This window comes from Sinohyriopsis cumingii, chromosome 19 (assembly GCF_028554795.1).
Source record: "Sinohyriopsis cumingii isolate HCF-2022 chromosome 19, ASM2855479v2, whole genome shotgun sequence".
In the NCBI taxonomy this organism is placed as follows: Eukaryota; Metazoa; Mollusca; class Bivalvia; order Unionida; family Unionidae; genus Sinohyriopsis; species Sinohyriopsis cumingii.
Window position 1 is genome coordinate 34,816,692 of NC_142979.1, and position 24,310 is coordinate 34,841,001.

Here is a 24,310-nt window from a genome sequence, read left to right on the forward strand (position 1 = left end):
CACTAGGCACTCAGCATTAAGAGGTTAGTGTTAGGACTGGTCGGCCTGGTGTCAAGATACCTTTAATGACCATGCAAACCCTGTTTTATAAGTAGCAAGAAAGCTTAATTTGGGCATAAAAATGTGTTGTCTATGTATTACATGCCAGAATTACAGCATGTATGAAAAAATAATACGTTTCCTACTAACCTGGTTCTGCAGCTGGTCAAACTTCTTGTCGAAAAGGACAGAATCCATTTAGATTTGAACCAGAATACAAACACAACATATACAGAAAAATTATTTATCTTCAGCACTCACGTTAACTAGTCTACACATCTAACTTTTGCTGAATGATCGTGAACTGGAATTCTGCAATGATCATGGTCACGTGCTCACAGTGCTGTATTACATTACTCTCAATCATCATGGTCAGGTGCTCAGAGTGCATTAATACATTACTCTCAATGATCATGGCCAGGTGCTCAGAGTGCTGTAATACATTACTCTCAATGATCATGGTCAGGTGCTCAGTGCTGTAATACATTACTCTCAATGATCATGGTCAGGTGCTCAGAGTGCTGTAATACGTTACTCTCAATGATCATGGCCAGGTGCTCAGAGTGCTGTAATACATTACCATCATATTCTAATACATTACTCTCATATTTTTCACTGAAAGTTTGCAAAGCTGTGTTGATTTGTCCTTATTTCTGATCTGACATGTTTTGAAGTTTGTAAATAATCCATCTGCTCTAACATTTTCCATCATATAATATCCACAACTTACATCATAAAGCGTTTCACTTAGGGGGCACTCTACAGATACAATGAACTTCTGAGAGAGTGGCAGGTGCAAAGTGAAGGTGTTTTACATTTGCAACATACACAATGGAGAGAATGTTGGTATACCTCTTTGTTACTTTCATGTACTGTAGCTGAAGTTTCTTGGATATTGTACTTGTGGAAATTATACATGATCTAAGCACACAGCTAACAAAAATGATTTCTCCTTTATGCTGAATAAATCAGCGTGAATTAGTCTAATGTACACTAGCTTGAGCAGTTATTAATACAGGGATAATGAATTTTGCCAGACTGGGCAATACCAGCCTCTGACAGTGCAATGAATGAATTACTAAATATATAAAATGTAAAAAAGTTATCAGCTCCTTTTTTTTATAACTTTACCTCAAAATCCAGGAAGTGAAAATGAGCAAGCAGTCTTCTTTGAGATACAAATCTGAAGTAAGGCATAGCTATATACTCTACAACCCACATTACATGCATCAATCATACCAAAATAAAAAGAATTAATGGTTCCTCCAACAATGCCGAAGATATTCAAGGTCTTTTTTAAATAACCAGTATTACCAGTGAGGAAACCTGGGTAAATTCTTTATTTAAAAGTTCTAACTCAATGCAAAGTACAAAACTCTAGAGTGCCACCTTAAGATTTGGTGCCATTTTTTTTAAAAGTATAGACTGGTCTGTTAACTAACTAGCTTATCAATATATTGAATCTGTAAGGAAAAGTTTGCATTTGATGAAACCCATGTTTTCCTGGAAATGGGTCATATACAGTTGCTATAAATAGCAAATAAGGAATGTACTGTTAGGGCTGTTCCAATAAAACATGTACCCCCCAGGGGGGAGGCACTTTCAAATTCAACCAACCCACAACAGAAACAATTAAAAAAAATTATGATCCACCATCAGATATGTTTTAATCGAAAAACACTGCCCCCTACAGAAGCATAATTTTTTTAACTTAATTTCTGGCTATGGGTTAGTGGGCAGATGAAGCGATTTTAATATTGAGTTGGGGACAGAAGCAATTTAAATGACAGCTGGCTGGTGGTAATCTACTGAATTCTTATAGATCATATAATTTACTGCATATTTTTATTTGTATTCATTCATTATAAAATCAATCTTTTGTCCTTCTGTTTGTTTGTCTGTCAGCCATGTATGTCTCTGATACTGTGAAATCACAAATTTTCATGGTGGCTTATTATTTGTAGACGTCATTTATCAGTCCCTTAATACCTACTAATCTAACGTCCACGAATACTGATTTTATAATAGGGATTTTGATTCTAATATAGACATCATGAATTTGTATCCTTACTAAACTGTGTGTTTACTAAAGTGACCACTATGTTTTGCTATTTTTCTTTTGTTCCCAGGCATGCTGCTTTTGATTAGAATAATAGTTAAATCTTGTATTGATTTAAATGTGTGGTCAGATGCTATGATTCCTTGTTATTATTTTTTTCAATAAATGTTTTGGTAAACTTATAATATATGACTTGTCAAAAGAAGAAAACCATTAATGCCTGTGGAAGTGATGTTGCATTATTTCTGCATACTTTAACACTATATCATTTCTTGCAAGAACATATATTTCAGATTCCGATGTCTTATTTTTATGCTTGTTGCAATACTAATACAAAATGTAAAAAAACAAATGAAATATAGCAAGTCAAACGTTCTTATATCATTAATTAGATTTTTTAAAATGGATTAAAGTCAAGGAATCATTTTCCAGAGTACTCATAATCACTGTCATTACAGTTAACTGTATTGTCAACAGCATCATCATCATCACTGATGGCCTAGCAGAAACATTCTGTACTTTCAATGCTGTTGTCACATGTTCTATCTCCCACTTCTAGTCTTTCATATGAGACTTATACCTATGGCCTGAGGGGCTTTTATGGCAGAGTGGTATAAGATGCTTGTCTTGTGATACAGATCTTAGGGGCTTCCATGGCCTAGTGGTACAAGATGCTTGTTATGTGATTACTTGCCTCCATCATCAAGTACTTGGATTTTCTTCAGCAGTAAATTTTCATCTGAAAATGGGGTAAAGGCCATAATGATCTACTGAAACCCAAGATCTCATGTCTAAATGACTTTGACTGTTGGAGATAAACATCAAATCAACAGAGGCTCCATGTGCCCAAGTGTACTAAGGTGCTTGCTTTTACATCACTTGCACATCTCACAGAGTGAGATTTTGTCACAGATCACCTAGTTTGGGTTGGTGGTCTTTCGGGGTTCTTCCTCCACCTAATATATTGTTAAAAACCACCAAAAAAAAAACAGACCAAACTAAATCACCCAACTAACCCACTGTCGCAACAGCAGCAAAGGTACTAATCCATCACTTCTGCCACAGCTGTATGAGTTTATAAATTTTGACTCAAGTAATTTTGTAGGCCTCTGAATATCGTCAATTATGCATTCCTGACAGTTACCAAACAGTCATCAGTTGGTACAAATGGATTTTTCATGAAGAGCATATGAGATGGATAAGCTTTAAGCAAGCCTGCATCACACGCTGCCAAAAAGTTTACATTTTAGCTCACTTAAAATTTCTCTAACAATGTCCATTGTTCCAACTAGAACTGTTATAACTTATTCAAGCTATATTCACCGGTATCTGGAGATATGCATCTGTAATAAATATTTGTAACAAAGTACGAAAATGCATCAATGTTTTTAAATGATGCATTTGAACTGAGCAACAACCAGAAACAACAAACCAAGAATAAAATTATTCGCATCTCTCAGGCAGAAGTACAGTGTATACCAGTAATCATAATCTGCCAACAAAATTTCCAACCATACTGATTCAGTGGACATAATCACCAGAGTGGACAGAAACAGACCAGAACAGATATAACCAGAAGGTAAAAATCAATTTGATACATCTTTCAAATAACTAAATTCATGTTGGTTTAGTTAACTGTACACCCTTTATTGTCTTCCCTTAGATGTAATCTCTTAATGAAGCTGAGAAAATAAATGTTGCACACATAAAAAGAGGCACACTTCTACTCATTATTGTTTATTGTTTTTATTATACTTCTCCATTCCAGCCTGTTCTTATGATCTTGTCCCCCCACATAATGTTTGTCTTGTTTTTTATATGTATCTAAATTTGTCACTTACTCTTCCTATTACTATACTAATTGTCTGTGAACATGCGTATCAATGTGAAATGCAATGGGGAGACTAAATCCAAGATTGAAAACCTCTACATTTCTGGATGTATTCTGCTTGGATTCCATGTTTCTGCACAAAGCTCAAGAAATCATGACTCGCTGTACTAATTCAGTTCCCCCTGTAAACCTATGCAAACACCATGATATTAAAATTCAATAACTTAAAATTTTGAGTGCTCATGATCAAATTTGTATCAGTATAGACCGATCTATTATGACAGCTTTTGTGAAATGAAAACCATAACAGCCGCACCATTTTCTGGACCTACACAAATTTGAAATGTGTGCTTACAATACTGCACCAAAGTGTCAGCTGCTGATTTCAGTAACGAGCCTTCCAAACTCAGGTCTGTAAAGGGATGGAAATTACGTTAATAAAACAATGTCCCTGACTTTTTTCAGTTACAAGTAGGACAAGCTCTCAAAAGATTCTTTTTACTAAAATCTTACTTTCATTATCAACCAATCAGGGACAGTCAAACCCATATATACTCTATTTTATCTTCACTGATTTAAGTATGGTTCTTGTTCTTTCATATCTGTAGTAATGTGAGTCCTTTAACAACTTTCAATGGTTGTAAGCCTTTTTTGACCATGCTGACTGAACACACTGTAAGATAACGTTTAAGTAACAGAAATACCATGGGATAACCAGACCAATAAAACCAAATAAAATTGTCAAGTTATCTCCCCTGCATGGATGCTGCCAGGATTTCAGGATTTACTCTAAAGTTTTGTGTGTGTGATCTCCAACGAGGAAGTGGTGGTGGGAGGAATAGCCATTGTTAAATATCTCCCTAACACTTAAATATTTGTCAATCTTTCTTACTGTTCCACTCTGTTAAGGCTCTACTGAAATCAAAATACTACAAGAGATGTCATTTCTAGTATAGCGATTTTACTGTGATGTCATTCGGCATGGTTACATGGTTGTGGTGGGGTCTTGGTTGGGATGGCAGAAAGACCACAGGCTTACTCCATATATGACAGCTAATTACAAAGTTGTCAAAAGAATTAAAAAATTTCTAACAATTCAGTTGGACTTGATTATATACTTGATTTATAGTCAGTGAACAGGTTCTAAACTTGATGTGTTTATTTGGAGCCCTGTTCCTCCATCACATTCAAGATTTGAATATACCAAAGGTGAAATTAGTACAGTTGCATCCTAAATTACTATCATGGCTACTTCAAATGTTATTTAATGTGAGACTTTAATGCCAGAACTCATAGCTTCAGTGATTTTTGGGTTAAAAGAAAGAATTTCTTCTCAAACAACTCAATTTGGTACAGATTACATTGTTTTTTAATGATACTGTGAGAATTCTTGAAAAATCGCATAAGAAATGAACAACATCAGATCAGAAATTTAACAACACTGGGAAAATACTGATAGGAATATGAAGAAATAATGATATTATTAATAAAATGGAATATGTGGTGAACATGTGTGCTGGATCTACAACTTGGTAAAATACATCTTGTACAACTATTATGTTGTTTCTAACAACACTGTAATATGGCAATAACTTCTGCACATATGAAGATGACCCACTTTTTACTGTAGTCCCTTGCTAATTAATAGTTTTAGATTTTACAAAACTAAGTACATTTTAACTTTTGACAATAATACATGATTACAAATATTTAGATTGCAAGAAAATAGAAGTTATAATTTTATTAAAAGTACTGGCACCAGTAAAACTAAAGGAGATGGTAAAAAAGAATCAGGATGAACAGTTTACTAGTGTAGTATATCAGAATGAAATCAAGTATTTTGTCATCAATTTCATCATTAGTTAATGACACTGCTTCAAAATGTTGTGTACTAGAAAATAGTAATCCAATTTGTAATACAAATACCAAATGATGGCTTGGAACTAAGTGCCAAAAGGTCTGCAGAAAATATCACCATGATCAAAATATAAATAGGAAGAACCAAAAACAAACAGGACAAATTTTATCTTGCTTTAAGTTTACACAGATCAGTCAGTCTCTTATGTTTAATGTCGTTTAATTTTTGCACATAGAGAGTATGTACTTCATTTAGTAATAATGCATCTGCATGATATGAAAGTTTGTTTCGTTATTCTTTTGTTGCCATAAGCATTAATCTGTTAATTGTTTCTGAATTTAATATGATCCTCCTCCTCTGTGTAAGAATATTTTTCTGTGCTGAGAACTACTTTCATTGCCTGCTGTCTGAAACGCATATGCATAACCAGCTTGAACAAGTTACTGTTCTTTATGGTTATGCAATTTTCAACATCTCACAGATATGGCCCATGGGTATTCTCTCTTGGATATATCTGTACCAAAAAGAAAAGTTTTCCAGAGGTCTCGCTAGAATTTTAAAACTAGGAGTCCAGGACTCCCATTTTGGTAAAAATAGGAGTCCCACCAGCAAAAGTTGCAGTGCCCTCCCAGAAAACTAAGCAAATTATAAGAACTATTGGTTTCCTGAGTTTAATTTCTACATTCTTTATAACACTGACATAGCTCTTGTTTGTCAATGAGAGTGAGTCTGAATTTTGTCAATCCAAGGAAGGTCTTATTCAAAGCACTAAGCAAGGGATCACACACTTTCTTACACTTGGCTACTGTCCCATCCAAACTATCAGTTCTAGCAACTTTAGCACTCTCCTGAATCTCATTACAATCTTCATCAGTTGCCACTGAACCCCAAAATTCAAGTCTAAGTCTCAATATGTCATGAATCTGAGGTCACGTGCACTGCTTATTCCGCTACACTCAGAAATAAACACAATAATGAAAGCTCAAGTTGTTTATTTTATGTACTGTTATAAATGACCACATGTACATCTCTGGGTCTTTCTGCCTCTGAATTCAAGCACTGTAAATATCAGTAGATTTTCCCACCCAGCTGCCAGTCAAAGCCTTTGATCTTGCCGCCCAGCTATTGCAGCATGTTCTTTTGATGTACTGTTATAATGGTGACATGTATGGGGGGTGGGGGTGGGGGGCTTTCAGCCACTAAATTCTGTCATTGTAAATATCAGCACAGCTAACTGATCAACACATTTTCCCACTAAGCAGATGGCTGAAGCAGGACTGGCAAGTCATTGAATTTTGCCGCCCACCTATTACATGTGTACGGAGGAATCTCGCCTAAGTGATTTTCTGCGCCCCAATAAAAAATGACATCCAAATACACATGATTAAGCATTTCCGAGACATCTGAGTTTTCACTAACATGAACTCTGCCAAAGATTCATTCCTTGAATCAGTGCTTTGCTTCCTCTTATCCCAGCTTTTTTCTCTTCCGTAATGCTGTATTATGGTTTTAAGTCCAACATTCCCATAGTCTGCTTGTTCAGACATGGGTATCTTGAATAAATATAACCGGCGTATTGTCCATCCAACACATACATCAGACTCGCACTCAACATCAATTTTGGGCTCAAAATCACACACTGGTATTTCCAGTGACATATTCTCAATGTCCAACAGACCGATATACATGAAATTCATTGTCATCATAGCTATCACCTGCCATTATATGCAGTCTGAAAACGCTGTCTGAAGACAAACTCTGTTGTGATTCAGCCATTTTGGTTTCCTGTGTGGCCCTTATTCGAAACATACATTTGTAAAACTCCCATGATGAAAATAAGGTTAAAACTACAATAAAATGCTTGTTCCAGGGCCCAATGAACCAATCAAATTTAGTTTAACAGCCCTTCATGTTGAACCAAAGTACCCAGCTATCTGGATGTTGCATCAAGCGCTGCAAGACCGCTACTGGCAGCGCAAAGCAAGTTTTATATCTGCGATGTTGACATAATTTGCGGAACGCGTATCACTGCTTTAAAGTACTCGAATTCGTACAAATTACATGCACTCATGTGTACTGGCATCATTTTCAAACGCAATGTTTTATTCACATTAGACCACTAGGAGGGGGTTAGTCCGATAAATCAACCCCACAAATATGTGTTGATATTGATGGATGAAAATCAATATCATCATGGGTGAAGGGCTGATATATCAACCTAGGAGGGGGTTAGATGCAATTTTAAATATATATTCAGTTTATTTTTCTGACAACCCCACCAGGGATTTCTCATTTTGTTAACACAACCCACAACAGAAGTGATTTTCCTAACAAACCCTCCACTATCAGAATCAAAACAGTTTGAAAGACAACAGGTTCTGTAGATAACTTGCTTATAACAACGGACCAGGCACATTCCTATATATTGTGTATTAACAGATTAATAGTCCAAAGTACTCCTGACACATTTTAAATTATTTACTAGTTAAGAACAGATCAAAGACCATCAAAACTTCCAGCTTACCAAAATATCTGCCTTCCACATCCGTTTATCATAGTGAATTGATGCATTAAACTTCTCCATAACTGGGTCAATTTTTCCAGTGAATCTTCCTCCCCAAAGCTTCTGTTTCTACAATAGAATATGAAATTTCATTATCTCTATTCATTTTTTCAAAAATTGTTGGGATATCGAGATATTTTCCATCTGTCAATAAGCCTGTCAGTTGCATCTTCTAAAAGCTGGATGAAATTCAAGAAACGCTGTAGTAATGCTGCTGCACCTATAGTGGCCATCTGTCATTACTGACTCCCCGGGAGTGAGGGGGAGTGGGGCAATGGTCAAAGTTATACAAATCTCATTTTCAATTTTTTTTTCTTCTGACCAAACATCATGTATGTGGCCACTATAGTAGCAGGATGCATCACACATAGATTCTTACATGTGACAGATTTTGTTTTGGGGGTGGGAATGGGGGGGTTAATAAGCATTTTAAAGTATTGGGTTTTCAGTTGTTGTTTTTTTACCTATTACAGGGCTCGAATTTTTAACACAAATTTCTTTGTAGCCAGAAGGACTAGTATATTGACAAATTTACTAGTCCTGCCAAATCTTTACTAGTCCTGTTCACAAACAATGTCACACAGCTTTCATGCATGTTTACCGATTCAATTTTAAAGTTCGAACAACCCGCAACAAAATTGGATGTTTTTTGTGTGTCTGTGTTTGCGAATTGCAAACACCAGTTACACCACATAACGTTCCTTTCCTCGTCATAATTCAGCCATTCCCTGTCTTTTGTCCATTTCTTCTGAAATTTTCCATTATGCTTTTCCCTATCATAAGAATTATTCCTCATCATTCTCATTCAACTTTTGCTTTTTTCCGGTGGCTGAACACCTTCTATCAAATGCCACATTTTGCCTGTCTTATAAGGAGGGAATTATTGAAATACGAAATGTTATAGTATAGCTGACACGAATTATTTAAAGCAAGAAAAGGAATGGCAGTGTCCTTTATATAAGAAAGTCAGAGCAAGAAACACGTTTTAAAACACGTGTCTTTGCCCGATCCCACAATTAAATGGTCTCTCCCTAACAAAGACTTAACTTCAGTGGATGTTCTGCATGATCAAAGCAGTGGCTATTGCAAACACTGTTATAAAATATTAGCATCAGAAGATAGTGTTAGTTTCAGCTTGGAAAAGGTGTGTTCCCATCAAACTGAGCCATCTAACACTTGGCACATTGTATTTAACAGCTCCAATTACAGTATCATAAGTCGTAAGTTTAGTAATTGTTCCTAATTAATCAAACCTAAATGTATTGGTGAAATTAATAATAAGGTGGAAAATTTTCAAATCTTAGACGCCCATGCTCAGAGATTTTAATTCCCAACAAATGTACGGCATTCTGCTTGGATGTCTCCACATGTATTCAATTATTTGTTCATTCTTGTAAGGGAAAAATATAAAAGCTGTTCTTATCATCATAGAAAAAGTAGTTGTATGGAAAGGATGTGTCAATAACGTGATCATAATAAATTGATCTAATTCTTATAATTATTTCGATGGAAATTTAAAATATGTAGTTTCCTGTTTGTGACTGTTGAAGTATCTGGGTAGCGAGCAAAAAAAAAAAGAACCTTAAACAAAAAAACAAACAAACTAATTTCTCTGAATTTGCCGTGTTCTTTTGCATGGCATACTGCTTTGTAGTTTGTTAATGTGGTCGAGTGAATAAAGTGTGATACCACATCATTTTTTCATTTAATTCGTTATCTGATTAATTAGGATCAATTACCAAACTTCCATTGTTAATGATGGGACCATAATTTGCGCTGTTAAGTGAAATGCACAAAATTGACATCATCTTCTCATGCTAATATTTTGTGACTGTGTTTACAATGGCCAATGCTTTGATTCTACAGAACATCTGCTAAGTCAAGTCTTTATTAGGAAATGACATAAACAAAGCTGACTATTGATAACCGAAACTTACTAGCCCATCAGACTATTAACATTATGAACGTTACTAGTCCGACAGGAAATCTGCTAGCATCTGGCTAGCGGACTACCGCTAATTCCGACCCCTGCTATTATGGTTAAACTTGTCTATGAAAGTAACAGAGACTGGTGACTCACACTGTTCAAAGGACATCTTCAACTGGGCCATGCTGTGCCTGACCCTATGACACAGTGGATACCTATACCGAATTTCAACTGTACTAAAAGCACATCTTTGGTATTGGATGATAGCAATGAGCATTCTCAGATGTAGATTAATTCACATTAAAAAAATGAAAGCCTTTGAAAATTCTGAGGCTTGCCTTTTTCTCAGTTTTACCCATCAATTCTTACATTATCACCAAGGTAAGTGACTGCTACTTTAAAGTAATTCAACATTCTAACAATATAAGGTATATGCCAATCACTTTATGAAGAACCCAACTTGTAGCAATACGTAATACAAAATTAAGTCATACATTAATTAGTCTGTAAAGAAACTATAAATCTATCAACTAAACATGAAGTCCTACAACAGGGTCTCAAAACTGAGCTAAAAAAACATTCATGGAATGGAAAACTTCATAACAGGTAGATAAAAGAAGGTTAACATTATAAGCTCTCTTCCACACTCATGGATTTGACAATCTAAGTGAAAATAAGAAACAACAAATCTTTTGGGACAATGTTAGCTTTTGAAATGTTGATGCCATAAAAAGTTTTGCCAGCTGTTATTTCAAATACAAAATAATAATTCAATCTTTCCAGGATAAAATTACCTGGAAAAAGATTAAGATATTCAATCTGTGAGAAACAGCCCCATAACAATTTAGATGAGGCAAAAAGCTTTCAAATAACTAATGATTAGTTTGTAAATTACATTATGTTGGTCCACTTCATTAGCTTCATTAGGTCCTGGGGTGGAACTTACTGACGATGCCATGATCTGGAAAAGAAACAAAAGCATTAACAAAACTGGCTCATTAAACATCTTAGAAAGTGTTAACACAAAGTTTTATTGTTATATGCCACAATTTCTAGCAGCTGCCCTTTTTCACCAACTAACTAGATATGCTTGCTTTGCTGATTCCATATGCAAACTGCATAGAGTCTGACCTGCGATGCATTTTGCAATGTCAGATCAAGGTCTATATTGTTTGCAAGTAAATATGGCATGTCTTGTGGGATCAGGGTCAATGTTGTTTACAAGAATACTTTCAAAATTTATGGAAAGTTCTACAGGTTTTACTGTTTTACAAACAACTAAAAGCTGTCAATATTTTAGAAACAGTCTACTGGGTACCTGTCAATCCTATCGGTTACCCGATAAAAGGAAAATTGTATTAAATGTGAACCTGAACTGCTTTGTTGTAGGTTCACACATGCCAACCCTCAAAAGAGGTGTAAGTGTAATTATTACTAATACTGTATAAGTGTCAAAAAAGCATAATCTGAACATAAAAAGAACAATCTATTATAACATGCCATAATTACAGAAAACTGTATTTTAAAAACAAAATAATAATTTTGCTACTTACTTGGATCTGCAGTAAACATTTTTGTGACTATCAGCTCAATCCATGTGGATTAGTAGTTAGTACAAGAGTATAGACACAAAACAAATTGATAAATTATTTATGCATAACAATCACTTTAACTAGTCTACATGCCTACAGTAACTTTCATGAATACATATACACATAGTCATAATTTCCACAAATGAGTTAATATCAACAGACGGGTACCCGAGTACCCATTGGTGTCTTTAATCTTGTTGAAATCAGGGTCAACGTTGTCTGCAAGAATACAAGGCATATCTTATGGTATCAGGGTCTATGTTGTTTGCAAGTATATTGGCATATCTTGTGGGATCTGGGTCTATGTTGTTTGCAAATATATTGGCATATCTTGTGGGACCAGGGTCTATGTTGTTTGCAAGTATATTGGCATCTCTTGTGGGACCAGGGTCGATGTTGTTTGCAAGTATATTGGCATCTCTTGTGGGACCAGGGTCTATGTTGTTTGCAAATATATATGGCATTTTAGATAGAAGTTGTTGTTGTTGTTGTTGTAGGGTTTAACGCCATTTTTCAGCACACGATAGGCTATACATGGCGGCCAGTATTAATGGTGGAGGAAGAACCCGAGAAAACCCCGGAAAGAACCACTGACCCACGAGAAGCTACTGGCAAGCTTTCTCACATACCCACATTGGGTGAATCCGAGACTTGAACCCACGCAGACAGAGGTGAGATGGCAGTGATCCGTAACAGAGAGTGCTTTAGACCACTCTGGGCCCCTTTAGATAGAAGTATTGATACAGTACCACAGACAGTTCAGAGAAAAGTACTAATACAGTCCCCCAGACAAATCAGATGGATGTAATGATAGGGTGCCACAGACATTTTAGATAGAAGTACTGGTACAGTCCCACAGATATTTTAGTTAGAAGTACTGATACAGTCCCACAGACATTTTAGATAGAAGTATTGATACAGTACCACAGACAGTTCAGAGAAAAGTACTAATACAGTCCCCCAGACAAATCAGATGGATGTAATGATAGGGTGCCACAGACATTTTAGATAGAAGTACTGGTACAGTCCCACAGATATTTTAGTTAGAAGTACTGATACAGTCCCACAGACATTTTAGATAGAAATATTGATACAGTACTACAGACAGTTTAGAGAAAAGTACTAATACTGTCCCCCAGACAAATCAGATGGATGTAATGATAGGGGGCCACAGACATTTTACACAGAAGTACTGATACAGTCCCACAGACATTTTAGATAGAAGTACTGTTACAGTCCCACAGACATTTTAGACAGAAGTACTGATACAGTTCCACAGACATTTTAGATAGAAGTTACTGATACATCAAAAAAGTCATATATGCCTAACCACTTGAATAATACTGAATCTTGAAAGATATTGGTCTTTAACATTATTGGGTGAACAGAAGGATTATACCTGCCATCTGGATACAAAGACCAGCGAACTATCTCGCATGGATTCTGCTTAAAACAGTTGTACTCTGCCATCAGTCAGGTCAGATAAACAAATCCACGAGGAAGGGAATGAACTTGGCAGCCTATATCAATGGTTCCCATCTCACCAGATCGCAATCCAAATCAGGGCAGGCTCTTTTTTTGGCGGTGACAAAACTTATCAAAATGCGGAAATGGGGTTGTGAGACTCAAGAACAAATATTTGTTGGGATCATGGCCAAACAAGGTTGGGAACAATTAGTCTATATATATACATGGTTACTATTCATGGTAAATGAGCTTAAATATGCAGTTAGATCTGAAATCCTCATCTTTATTTCCTAAGAAAGAAATCTGTAAATAAATACCATCTCTCGAATAACATGCTTAATTAGCTAATCAAACTATAAAACAACAGTGATTAAAAGCAAGAGAAAATTTGTTTGCCAGAAGTTACAGGTGCTGTAAAGCATTGTGAGAGCATTGCACATTTTAATGCTAGATTATTAAAATGATGATGAACAACTGTTCATTGATTGTACAGTGTACTAACATTACAACTTTTTTATTTTGCTTAACATTTGTTGTGTACACATTGGCAACCTTCAAAACAGGTTAGTCAAAACTCTGCAAGATCTTCCACAAAAGAAGTCATCTTCTCACTTGTTAATAATTTGAAATACTATATACAATTATCAGGTTTGTTAGTAATGGATCTAGATGCATCCACTGAGTCACAATATGTTTTAAGAGTCAAATTTCCAATACCTTCTATCAGCAAATCAGCACCAAAATTTATTTCAAAACATACTTCTTTTTCTTCCTTTGCATCATCATCTTTTATGGGAAAACTGACATAAAGGTTGATGGGGGGTGAAATGATACACTTTTGTGTTTCAATACAATTCATGATACAAAGCCTATAATATGATGCAATATTGTTATAAATATCTCGATGGTCTGTTCACCATTTCAAGGTTTCCGAGTGGTAGGGCAGTTCTGTTTTATTTGCCCTGACATAATGGTTGCATTTCTAGTATTCAGATTACAGAGTTACTTGTTCATATGCCATTCTCATCTTTTACATAACAAAAAAAGTCCAGATAGACTACCTCTTGGGTGACAGTGATTTTTACAAACCTTTTAGGCTATTTCAGGCTACTCCATCTGATCATGTCCTGGACTCTCTTGATAACAAAACTGAGCCTAGCTACTCATGTCTTAATGAATACATTTTGCTACAACACTAGAACTAACTGGGCAAAGGCGAGGGGGCATCTAAAAAAAGTATGGTCAGTCATTGTACCTCTTAAAAAATAACAGGGCAAAGTCGTTTTCGCTTTCATAACAGAAGAAGTTAACATTTTTAGCCGATTTAATCGCCCACTTCGCCTGGTAGCGTGACCCTTGGCCCTCCTAAACAACTGTGAAAATTAGAATTATTGGTTGTCATTGAGTTTAATTTCTACATTCTTTATAACACTGATATAGCTCTTGTTGTCCATCGGAGTGAGACTGAATTTTGTCAATCCAAGGAAGGTTTTATTCCAAGCACTAAGCTAGGCATCACACACTTACACTTGGCTACTGTCCCATCCGAACTATCAATGCTAGCAGCTTTAGAACTCTTCTGAATATCGTTACAATCTTCGTAAGTTTGCCATTTAACCGCAATATACATATCCAAATTTGTGAATGACATTTTGTCTAAGTCTCTACATGTCTTGATTCTGAGGTCACGTGCACTGCTTATTCTGCTACATTCAGAAATGAACACAATAATGAAAGCTTAAGTTGTTTATTTGAAATACTCTTATAAATGACATGTTCATCTCTGGGTCTTTCTGCCTCTGAATTCAATCACTATAGATATTAGTACATTTTCCCACCCAGCTGCCAGTCAAAGCCTTTGAACTTGCTGCCCAGCTATTGCATCATTTTTTTTAATGTACTCTAACAAAACAAGAACAAACAAAATTATGTAGCCATTTATGGTTTATAATGTGAATGTTTTAATCTGCATTATGGGACATACAGAAATATAATGCAACACAAATTATGAGTGCTGATGGTTTTGAGGTTAAAAAATACACACCTACATGTTAAAAAATCCTGAAATTATTTGTTTTGCATTGAGATATTCCAATTCTAAGAATGGACTCCCCAAAACTGTATTGTTGAAATCATCCCTGACATATGTGTAGTCCTAAGAACCTGATCACTCTGCTGAAAATGGACTTTTTTCAGAAACCAGAGGAGGACAGTGAGCAGGCTCATTGTTTATTCTGAAAACTTGATTTGAACTGCAGACAAGATGACACTATTAATTATTCCTGGTAACATTCAAGTTAGAAATTATAAACTTGTATATACGACTTGTCAATTGTATGTTATTTGTAAGGACCTTGCGTCTGTTATATACTGTAGCTAGCCTAAATCCGTAACATTGTATCAATGTGGAATGTGCCAAAACAGCTGGAATGTGGCAGTCCACAAATTATCCGTTTTAGTTCATTCAGAAACAAATTTAAACAACCACAACGTAAAGAGCCTCTTACGCGAGTGTACATGATTTGTATACAAATCAAAAGTACTGGTGTCTGCGTCCATTGTTTGTTTACAATAGGAAGTAGTTCCTTTGTTCACGTGAATGATAAATGTGTATTGTCACGCGAGTTCAATATCGGGTAGTACTGAACATATCTGACAATGTAAAGTTAATCGGGAAAAAAATGAGCATATAATAAAAGGTGTTATGATATGTCTGAACAACTGAAATCTTTATCTCTGAAATCAATAACTTCTTTTGCAAATTCAGTACATATGAAGATGAGCACAGGTGCTCGATGCGAAATTAATGTTGAACAAAATGCATCGGTGATGCATCATGTAAATGTGTTATGCATATCACGTGATAAAGTGAAAATGTAGGACAAACAATGACAGCGGCTAATAATATAGCATGTGTAAGGAAATAGAAAACAATGGTATGGAACTGAATTTTTATTGCTGCTTTTACCTTACAGCCTTCAACAATGGAAAATTCATACCTACAGTGTACAAATATATATATATATATATATATATATATATATATATATATATATATATATATATATATATATAATGAAGTGATTGACATGATTCATTGTTTTGATTTAGTCTATACTGAAGACAGTTTTAATTCATGTTTTTAAAACATTTTGAAGAGTTAATCTACATGTATCATTTCAAAATAATAAAGTTGTATATTCTTTTAGTGATAAAACACTTGTACACACAAGAAGTTTTAAAACTTATGATAATGTAGAAATGTTTATCGTTTAATACATAACATGCCATACTGAAATATTCAAGAATCATTTTACTTTTAGATAGAATATCAAAATAAAATCTATTGGTGATGCAACTTTTGTATTTTTTTAAGGAAGTTTCCACCCTTCTGGACTCATTGTCTCCTTTATATTTTTATTGGCAACCACATCACTGCCATACTAGGTAGTTAGTGTTCCGGCATCACAAACAGGGGTTGCTCTATACGTGATGGCCTCTTCTGGTATCTACAAAACGAATCAGAAGACATATTAAAGTTAATGAAGTAACATTGTCTTACTATGTAATATATAAACTGCAAATTTTGGTAATACATAAATTATGCCCCATGGGTCCCACTACTAGTTTATTATTTTGAATATAAACATCTTTGTACAGTTTTGTATATCAAGCCTGTAGTAATCGACCATAATTTAGACACCTGCAAGGATAACATTTTGAAATTTATTGTTAAAATATTTGTTTTCTTCTGATATCTGAGTTGATGGTGGGACCCTAAGTACCCTCCCTGCACTGAGCAGGCCTGTATATAATTCTGAAGTATACAAATGATTGAGGAGGCAGGACTCCATATAATTTTATATATATATATATATATATATATATATATATATATATATATATATATATATATATATATATATAAATAACTGGTATATTCTAAACTATGCAATAAAGTTACTCAGTTCAATAAATCTTAAGTGTGTTTTCTTATTTTTGTTGTGCATGTGTGTGTGTGTATTTATATATATATATATATATATATATCCTCTTTAAAGTTTGAGCTCTTGTGTACTTTTTTATTTATTTATTTATCCGCCCCTGTATCATGGAACTGAAAGGCTTTTTGTTACTAACACATCTATTGATTACAAATATCCACCTAGGCCTGATGTTAATTGAACATGTTCTATTTTCTAAATAGATGTAAATGACGAACCTGATTTGGTATAAGTGTTGCTGGGATAGGGTCGGGATGATCCGTCGTCGATCTTTTCTCACCTACGAAATGTTTACTGCAGATATATGTCCATCTTGTGATTTTGTCAGTAGTGAAAGTTCCCCTTCCACAAGCACACACCTAATGCCCACACTTTGCGAGATCTTTTTTTGTTTTGGAAATGGAATCCAAAATACACACATCATATGTTCAGGATCTCAATATCTACTATCGCTGTTACAAAGTCCAAAGCAACAATGTCTTGAAGCACCGCAATTATTTTGGTTTTTGCTTTTCGGGGATAGATGCAATCTCTTCAGTGTGTTCACCCATTTATGTTGTAGTAAAAAATCCAGTTTATCTGTCCTAAATTCTGCAGCAGAGTCTGCAAGCTATAAATAGGCATGCTATTTTTAACAATTAACAGTGTTGGTCGATCTCTGCTATAACCTGTATGAAAAATATCATAACAAGTGACAAAATTACCATCGATTACCCCCATAACTCGTTCTGACATACAATCCTGTCTATCATACTATAAAAGAAGCATAGGCAGGGTCCTACATTTGTCAGAATGGGTCATAGGGTAATCTGAGGCAATTTTGTTGGTCAGTATAATCGTTTTTCCTTCATGTTATTGCTTTAACATTAAAATCAAGCTCGCATCGAGCACCTGTGACATAGACACTTGATTCATTGGGAAACCAAAGATAACACACTCCTAATTATCATTGGTTTTCCCATGAATCAAGTGCCTTGTGACCCATGAAGATGACAATCGTGACCAGGAGGCTTTGTAGGGATTAATAATTGAGACAATTACAATTACAAGGGCTCGTATCATTGCTTAAAATTGACCTGTCATACATGTACTATATAATAACTACAAGGGAGGACACTTCTCTCGTTTCTCGCGCAACCCATTTAAGAATATCTTAATATGCAAGAACAACGTGCTGAATGGAATACTGTCCTCTCATTAGTTAAAAGAAAATGACGTCCTGTATTTATTTTATAACTTATTTTCAGTTGGCCAATGAGAAGGTAGTATTCCATTCAGGACGTTATTCTTGCATATTAAGCGGGCGCGATCAGGTATATGTCGAGCCTTACCGGGGAAAAGTGATCTGACATCCCTTAAAGGTATGATGTTAAGTCGAACACTTGATAGGGATACTGAGTCGAATGCCGAAGCTAAACATCAGTACCAAATTTATTACGCTAACGCGAAATGTGGCTTGAAATAACAGCGTTTATTCTTAAATAGGTCGCGCGAGAAAGGAGAGAAGTGTCCTCCCTTGTAATTATTATATAGTACATGTGTGATAGGTCAATTTTAAGCAGCGATACGAGACCCAGTGATTACAATTAACCAAAATAATTTTCACCAGGCTTAATTGACATTGTTCAAAATATTACAATTGTGGGCTTTCAGTGAATGTAATTTCTCACCAAGTATTAATAAATAAAACAATACAATGTTCTCGTCTAAAATCCGCTTGTTAGCAAACGTTTCTTTCTTACAACAGGATTCTCATACCAGGATGAAGAACATTGGTCTGTTGCACAAGAGTGTCTAAGGTAGGTAACTCTGACTTAACCTCTCTCGCGTTAATTTCATTTTTGCTGACAAGGGACGCCGCTAGAGGGCACTGGCGATTAAGATTAACGTTTTCTCAAAATGTTAACCCCATTACACCCGATACTTTCTCCGCTTTAATATGTAAAAAGCCGACATTATTACATCCGAATGTATCCATGGCTGAAAGGTCAATGTCTGTATTTAACGTATATGACATCGGGCCATTTCTACAACTTATCCAGCGGAAGAAAACGAAAACCGAATTTTTGAAAACGCTGAAAAACTAAATAAACGAACATATGAGCTCACATACACCTACTTTTTAAATGCTCTGGATATCTTTTTACGAGAATAATGGTAGAATGTGTGCGCATATTTGTGGAAAACCCACAAATTACGTCTTTTTCAAAGGTCACCCATGCCAGCAAAAACGATAACTCTTCCCGGCACATGGGTACGTACAAAATGTAAACAATGACAACAATACAACATAATTTGGGTTCAAAAACACACGAAAACTTGATTGTATGAAAAGGATGACGTTTATAACAATTAATCGGATTATACAGACGTACTATCATTCATTATAACAAACTTATTACAAAATATTTGTACAACTTTCGTTGTGTAATATATTTTCGAGGTTAGAGACTCGACGGGAGTATCACTCACCGAAATAGTGATACTAGACATATTGATAATATGTATGTGATCACTGAGATAGTATCAATGTCAGGTCATCTGTTCTAGATACGATTCTTATCTAGAGACACTGGTATTAAAATTAAAATGTTAATGTTTAGTAGGGACGGAAAAAAAGAGGTAAAAGTTTTGATGAATGAAAACAAATTCATTTAAAATTTTCATGCCATTTTTTGTGAATATCAGTATGAATATTATCATCATAAGCCAAGGAATAGAGAATCGATCTGTAGTATTTCTCCATTTAAACAAATACATAATCATAAATATTTATTGAGAACCAACTCATTGCTAGTTTCTTCTCTATCGCTGTCTTTACTTCGTGAACTATGTAATATTGCTCAAAACAGAATTATTATGAAAATATCGCAAAGTTAGGACATCCAAAATTTAATGCTGCACCATCCTAAGTTGACACTATAGAAATCCTGACTTACTGTAATGAAAACTTTGTGGAAAACCTGTGCAGTTATGAAAATCTGAATGAGGAATTTGTCCAGAATTGTGTCCATATTAAAAATGGTGGACGGTACATGTGTTTGAATGCTTCCTGTGAATTTATTTGAAATGATATCTAAAGATGGGTTCATTTTTGAAATTTTCACACTCAAATTAAGCAGAAAACATTCCATTTTAAAAAGCAACATTTAATTTCAATTTGTGTATGACTCAAAAATATAGTATTTCATGTAAAAATCTTGGGGAGGGTGGGGTGATTTAAAGGCACGGGGGGAGGGGGGCTTCTGAATTACCTGGCACATAGAAAAAGTCAATTTATTCTTAAAGATGAATGTTCACAAAACATTTCTATATAAAATATATATAAGAAATATGCAAATTTCAGCATGAAATAACATGAGGTCAAGAATTTTCAAAAATTGCCAAAGACCGCTTTAGTGGACGGTACATGTGTGTGCTTCCTGTGAATTGATTTGAAAAGGTATCATAAAGCTGGGTTCATTTTTGAAATCTGCACACTCAAATTATGCAGAAAACATTCCATTGATATATATTTTCTAATTATGAAGAAATCATCCCCTGTTGCTGACAGTGACTGAGTCATTTAAGCTGAGTCCACAACATCCATTTTTATGGTAAATATTAGGCATTACCAACAGTAATGTTTGTTTCAAAATATAAAATAGATATTTTTAAAGATTAAAAAGAAATAATTTTTGTTCCTATTAGATGGATTTTTTTGTTCTAAAGTTATGCGGAACAAAATATAAAATTTCGATTGCCGTCGTTGTCGTCTTATTCGTCGGCATTGCTTCCACTACCATCTTCGTCATTAAAGTTACCTCTCCATACTTTTGCCCGTAAACTTTATACGTTTATTTTCTACCATGCAGTTGAGTAACTATGGGGATGCGGTGGCATAGAACAGTTCTTGACCAGCAGTTAAATTGCTGCACAAATTTTCTTACTACTGGACAAAACAGCACCAATATAACCTTACTATTGCATAAAACACCCCCATATTTGTTACCCCCATTGTACTGGACCAGTTTCCTTAACGGCATAAACACACCCATATGACTACACCACCGTTTTTTATTACAGCATAAAAACGAAAGCAGAATCAATGGTGTACTAAAGATAAATGGTGCCCGGGGCGAAGGAATGGCCCAATGGGTCTTGGCGCCTCAGGATCTCTGGCGCTCGTGGTATCGGCGCCCCAAGACATCTGAAGCCCGGGGCAACCTAGTTCCCCTCCCCCCACCCCCCACACACACACGTTAGTATGCTACTGAGCACTGAGCCCAGAGTTCCTAGACCTTACTGGATGATAAGTTTTTGTACAACTGGATTTTTAGACACGTGATCCAAAACTCTCCTATTCCTTATTACTCGAATACCATACTATCGTGATAAGAAAATCTCGCAACTAAATTAAATAGAAATGGCAAAATGCGGTAATTGTGGTTCTTCGAGAAAAGTGGTACAGTAACGATGGTGACTTTGTACTTGTTAATGCAGTACTAAGGTCAAACATTGAGTTGATAGTATGTGAGAACCCAGTGGCGTAACTACCGTGGTAGCAGGTACAGCCGTGCTGTAGGGCCCGGTCCAACCAGGAAAACAATACGTGACTTTAAGGGGGGGGGGGGGGGTAGGGCTACAAAAGGTTTGCTGTGGGGCCCGTGGTGACGTCACTGCGAGCTGGCGTCAAAATTAATGTGTCGGTCACTTTTATTAGTTGTGCATCAAAGACAGTCATGGTATAAAAAATGTAACTAGTGGTCCAGAATTTTCAAATATGTCACAGAGAGAGAGAAAGAGAGGCAGAAAGAATTTTTGCAAACGTAGACTCGGTATGTCTGCCATTGTCATAAATTGGCTACTGTTTGTTAAACCGACACATACTAAGATTAAGCGTTGATCCAGCCGTGAGCATTAGAGAAGACATCAAACAGATGACTATTATCCTACCCATTCGTGATTACAAACTTAAAACCGCGCATCCCAATTAGCAATTTATGGCAAAGCCTTTCGAGAAATGATGGGAGTGGGTTTTTTTTCTTTCTTTTTTATATGTTTAAAACGGCCATGACATTTGCATCCAACCCTCGAATAATTAATAATAACTGAAATACTCTTTACTGGTTAATTCTGTGTTAAGAGATTACGTTTGAGGTGTCAAATAAAGTAAATCAAGGGGGAATGGAAACGAGGAAAAGACCCGTGTAATAATGGAATGAACTAGTCCTAGTTTCCCCTGACCCTTTAAATGAACCAGCAAATAAACAGTTAAGCTATGTTGGAGCAATGTTGTTCACTTCATATTTTGTGTTAAATATAAATCTCGCAAAAATGCAACCAACTTAGCCCCACCCCCACTCCAAACAATGTACACTTTCTATAAATGAGGCAAAATAGATCTGCAAACTATAAATCAGTAACATCAATCTAATATATCTGGAAGGAAGTGGTCCAGTCTCTACTAACTCAACGGACACCGTTAGGTATAAATAATTGATGTATACTATATAATGTGTATTTAATAAAGGCTGAGAGAGACAGAACGAAAGAAAATAAATAGAGATACCCCAATGGAGGCAGCAAGGACGGCACTTCGGTTAGTGATTATTGGTTCTAACAGAAGAGAGAGAGAGAGAGAGAGAGAGAGTTAATATCCGTCAGTAACCTCTCTATACAAATTGGTCCTTGAAAATACATGTATAAATTACATCCTGGAACGACAAGTGGTGAACAACTAAGTACTTGACGTAGATACGGCACAATGGTCTATACCATAGGCTGCGTATGCTCACGCAATTATTGTATTGTAGTTGATATGGAAGGCTGCCGAGATAGAACTTTTCGCTGGGATAGATTATCGACAGACGAGTCACCAGCACATTACCATTACTGTGTCTCAGTATATACACCTGAAGACATGTCGTAATTTAGTCATATATTCATATTTACTCGCTATAAGGAAGTCATAACAGGTGTGTATAATAAATATTCACTTTGACATTCAGTATTCAATGGATTGTTAGGCACGTCTGTTATAATATTACCGTGAAACGTGTCAACTTAAAAACCCAACGAATCGTAGATCTTTTTATTAGATAAAGTAACATCAGCTTGAGAAATAACCATGTCTAATTTTAAACACCTTTTATTGCGAATATATTGTCCTATCCCTATAGTATTCGAGTAAGACAGGGTTCAATGTATATTGTTCGTGTGTCTAAATCTTAGGAAATAATCAACGCTCATTTTCATAAAAAAGCACGGTGGATTAAACAGGTCAGAAGTTTGAATAAACTGACTTCACTCGAGTAGTCTTGAAATATAATGCTGGTCAACTGAAAATGAAAATTAAAAAAGTAATATATTTATGTGTGCGATTCTCCCACAAAATAAATAAATAAATAAATAAAATTATTTTAATTTTAGCATCAGTCAGTTTTACACTTTCCTTTTAAGACTTGAGATTTTTTTATTTAAATGAAATAACAGGACAACAGATTATTGTATGTATAACAACTGAAATAAATTTGCCGTTACCTGTGAACATTAATGATTAAGCCTACTCGTAATCAGACAAGATATACGGCCAGCATGGCAACAACATTAAATAGACGACGCATCGCTAAAGCACGTCATTGTGTGTGATTGGTCACATAAGCCTGATATGTCAAACCACAGATATTTCCAGAGGTTAATATGGAATATCATTTGTCATTCATTTATAAATGCGTAGAGCCAGACTGTGATTTTTAGTACGACTGCGCCTGTTTTTTGTTACATTCTTTTCCCATGCACAGTACATGCAAATGGTCAGACTAAGAAATTTATTTCAACACTCAAGTTGCACACTACTGTGTGACAGTCCTTTCTATCGTGATATTGAAATATTGCTGCATAAATAATTATAGCTCATAACGTGTAGAGATACCACAACACTAAAATACAAATAAAATATATAGCGCATGTGCAGTGCAAACACATATTA

The 24,310-nt window shown here is 35.4% G+C and overlaps 1 protein-coding gene across 1 annotated transcript in view; it reads right to left on the reverse strand.

The window, feature by feature from the left end:
* LOC149775423 (argininosuccinate lyase-like) overlaps positions 1-22,931 on the reverse strand; it is a 98,072-nt gene extending 75,141 nt beyond the window's left edge. The window contains exons 1-3 of the mRNA XM_089944080.1: positions 22,892-22,931; positions 11,173-11,238; positions 8,312-8,419 (exon numbers count right to left, since the gene is read on the reverse strand). Of these exons, the coding sequence (XP_089800206.1) occupies positions 8,312-8,419; positions 11,173-11,235 (171 nt within the window). The 5' untranslated portion in view covers positions 11,236-11,238; positions 22,892-22,931. The remainder of the gene's footprint in view (positions 1-8,311; positions 8,420-11,172; positions 11,239-22,891) is intronic.
* Positions 22,932-24,310: the final 1,379 nt, after the last annotated feature.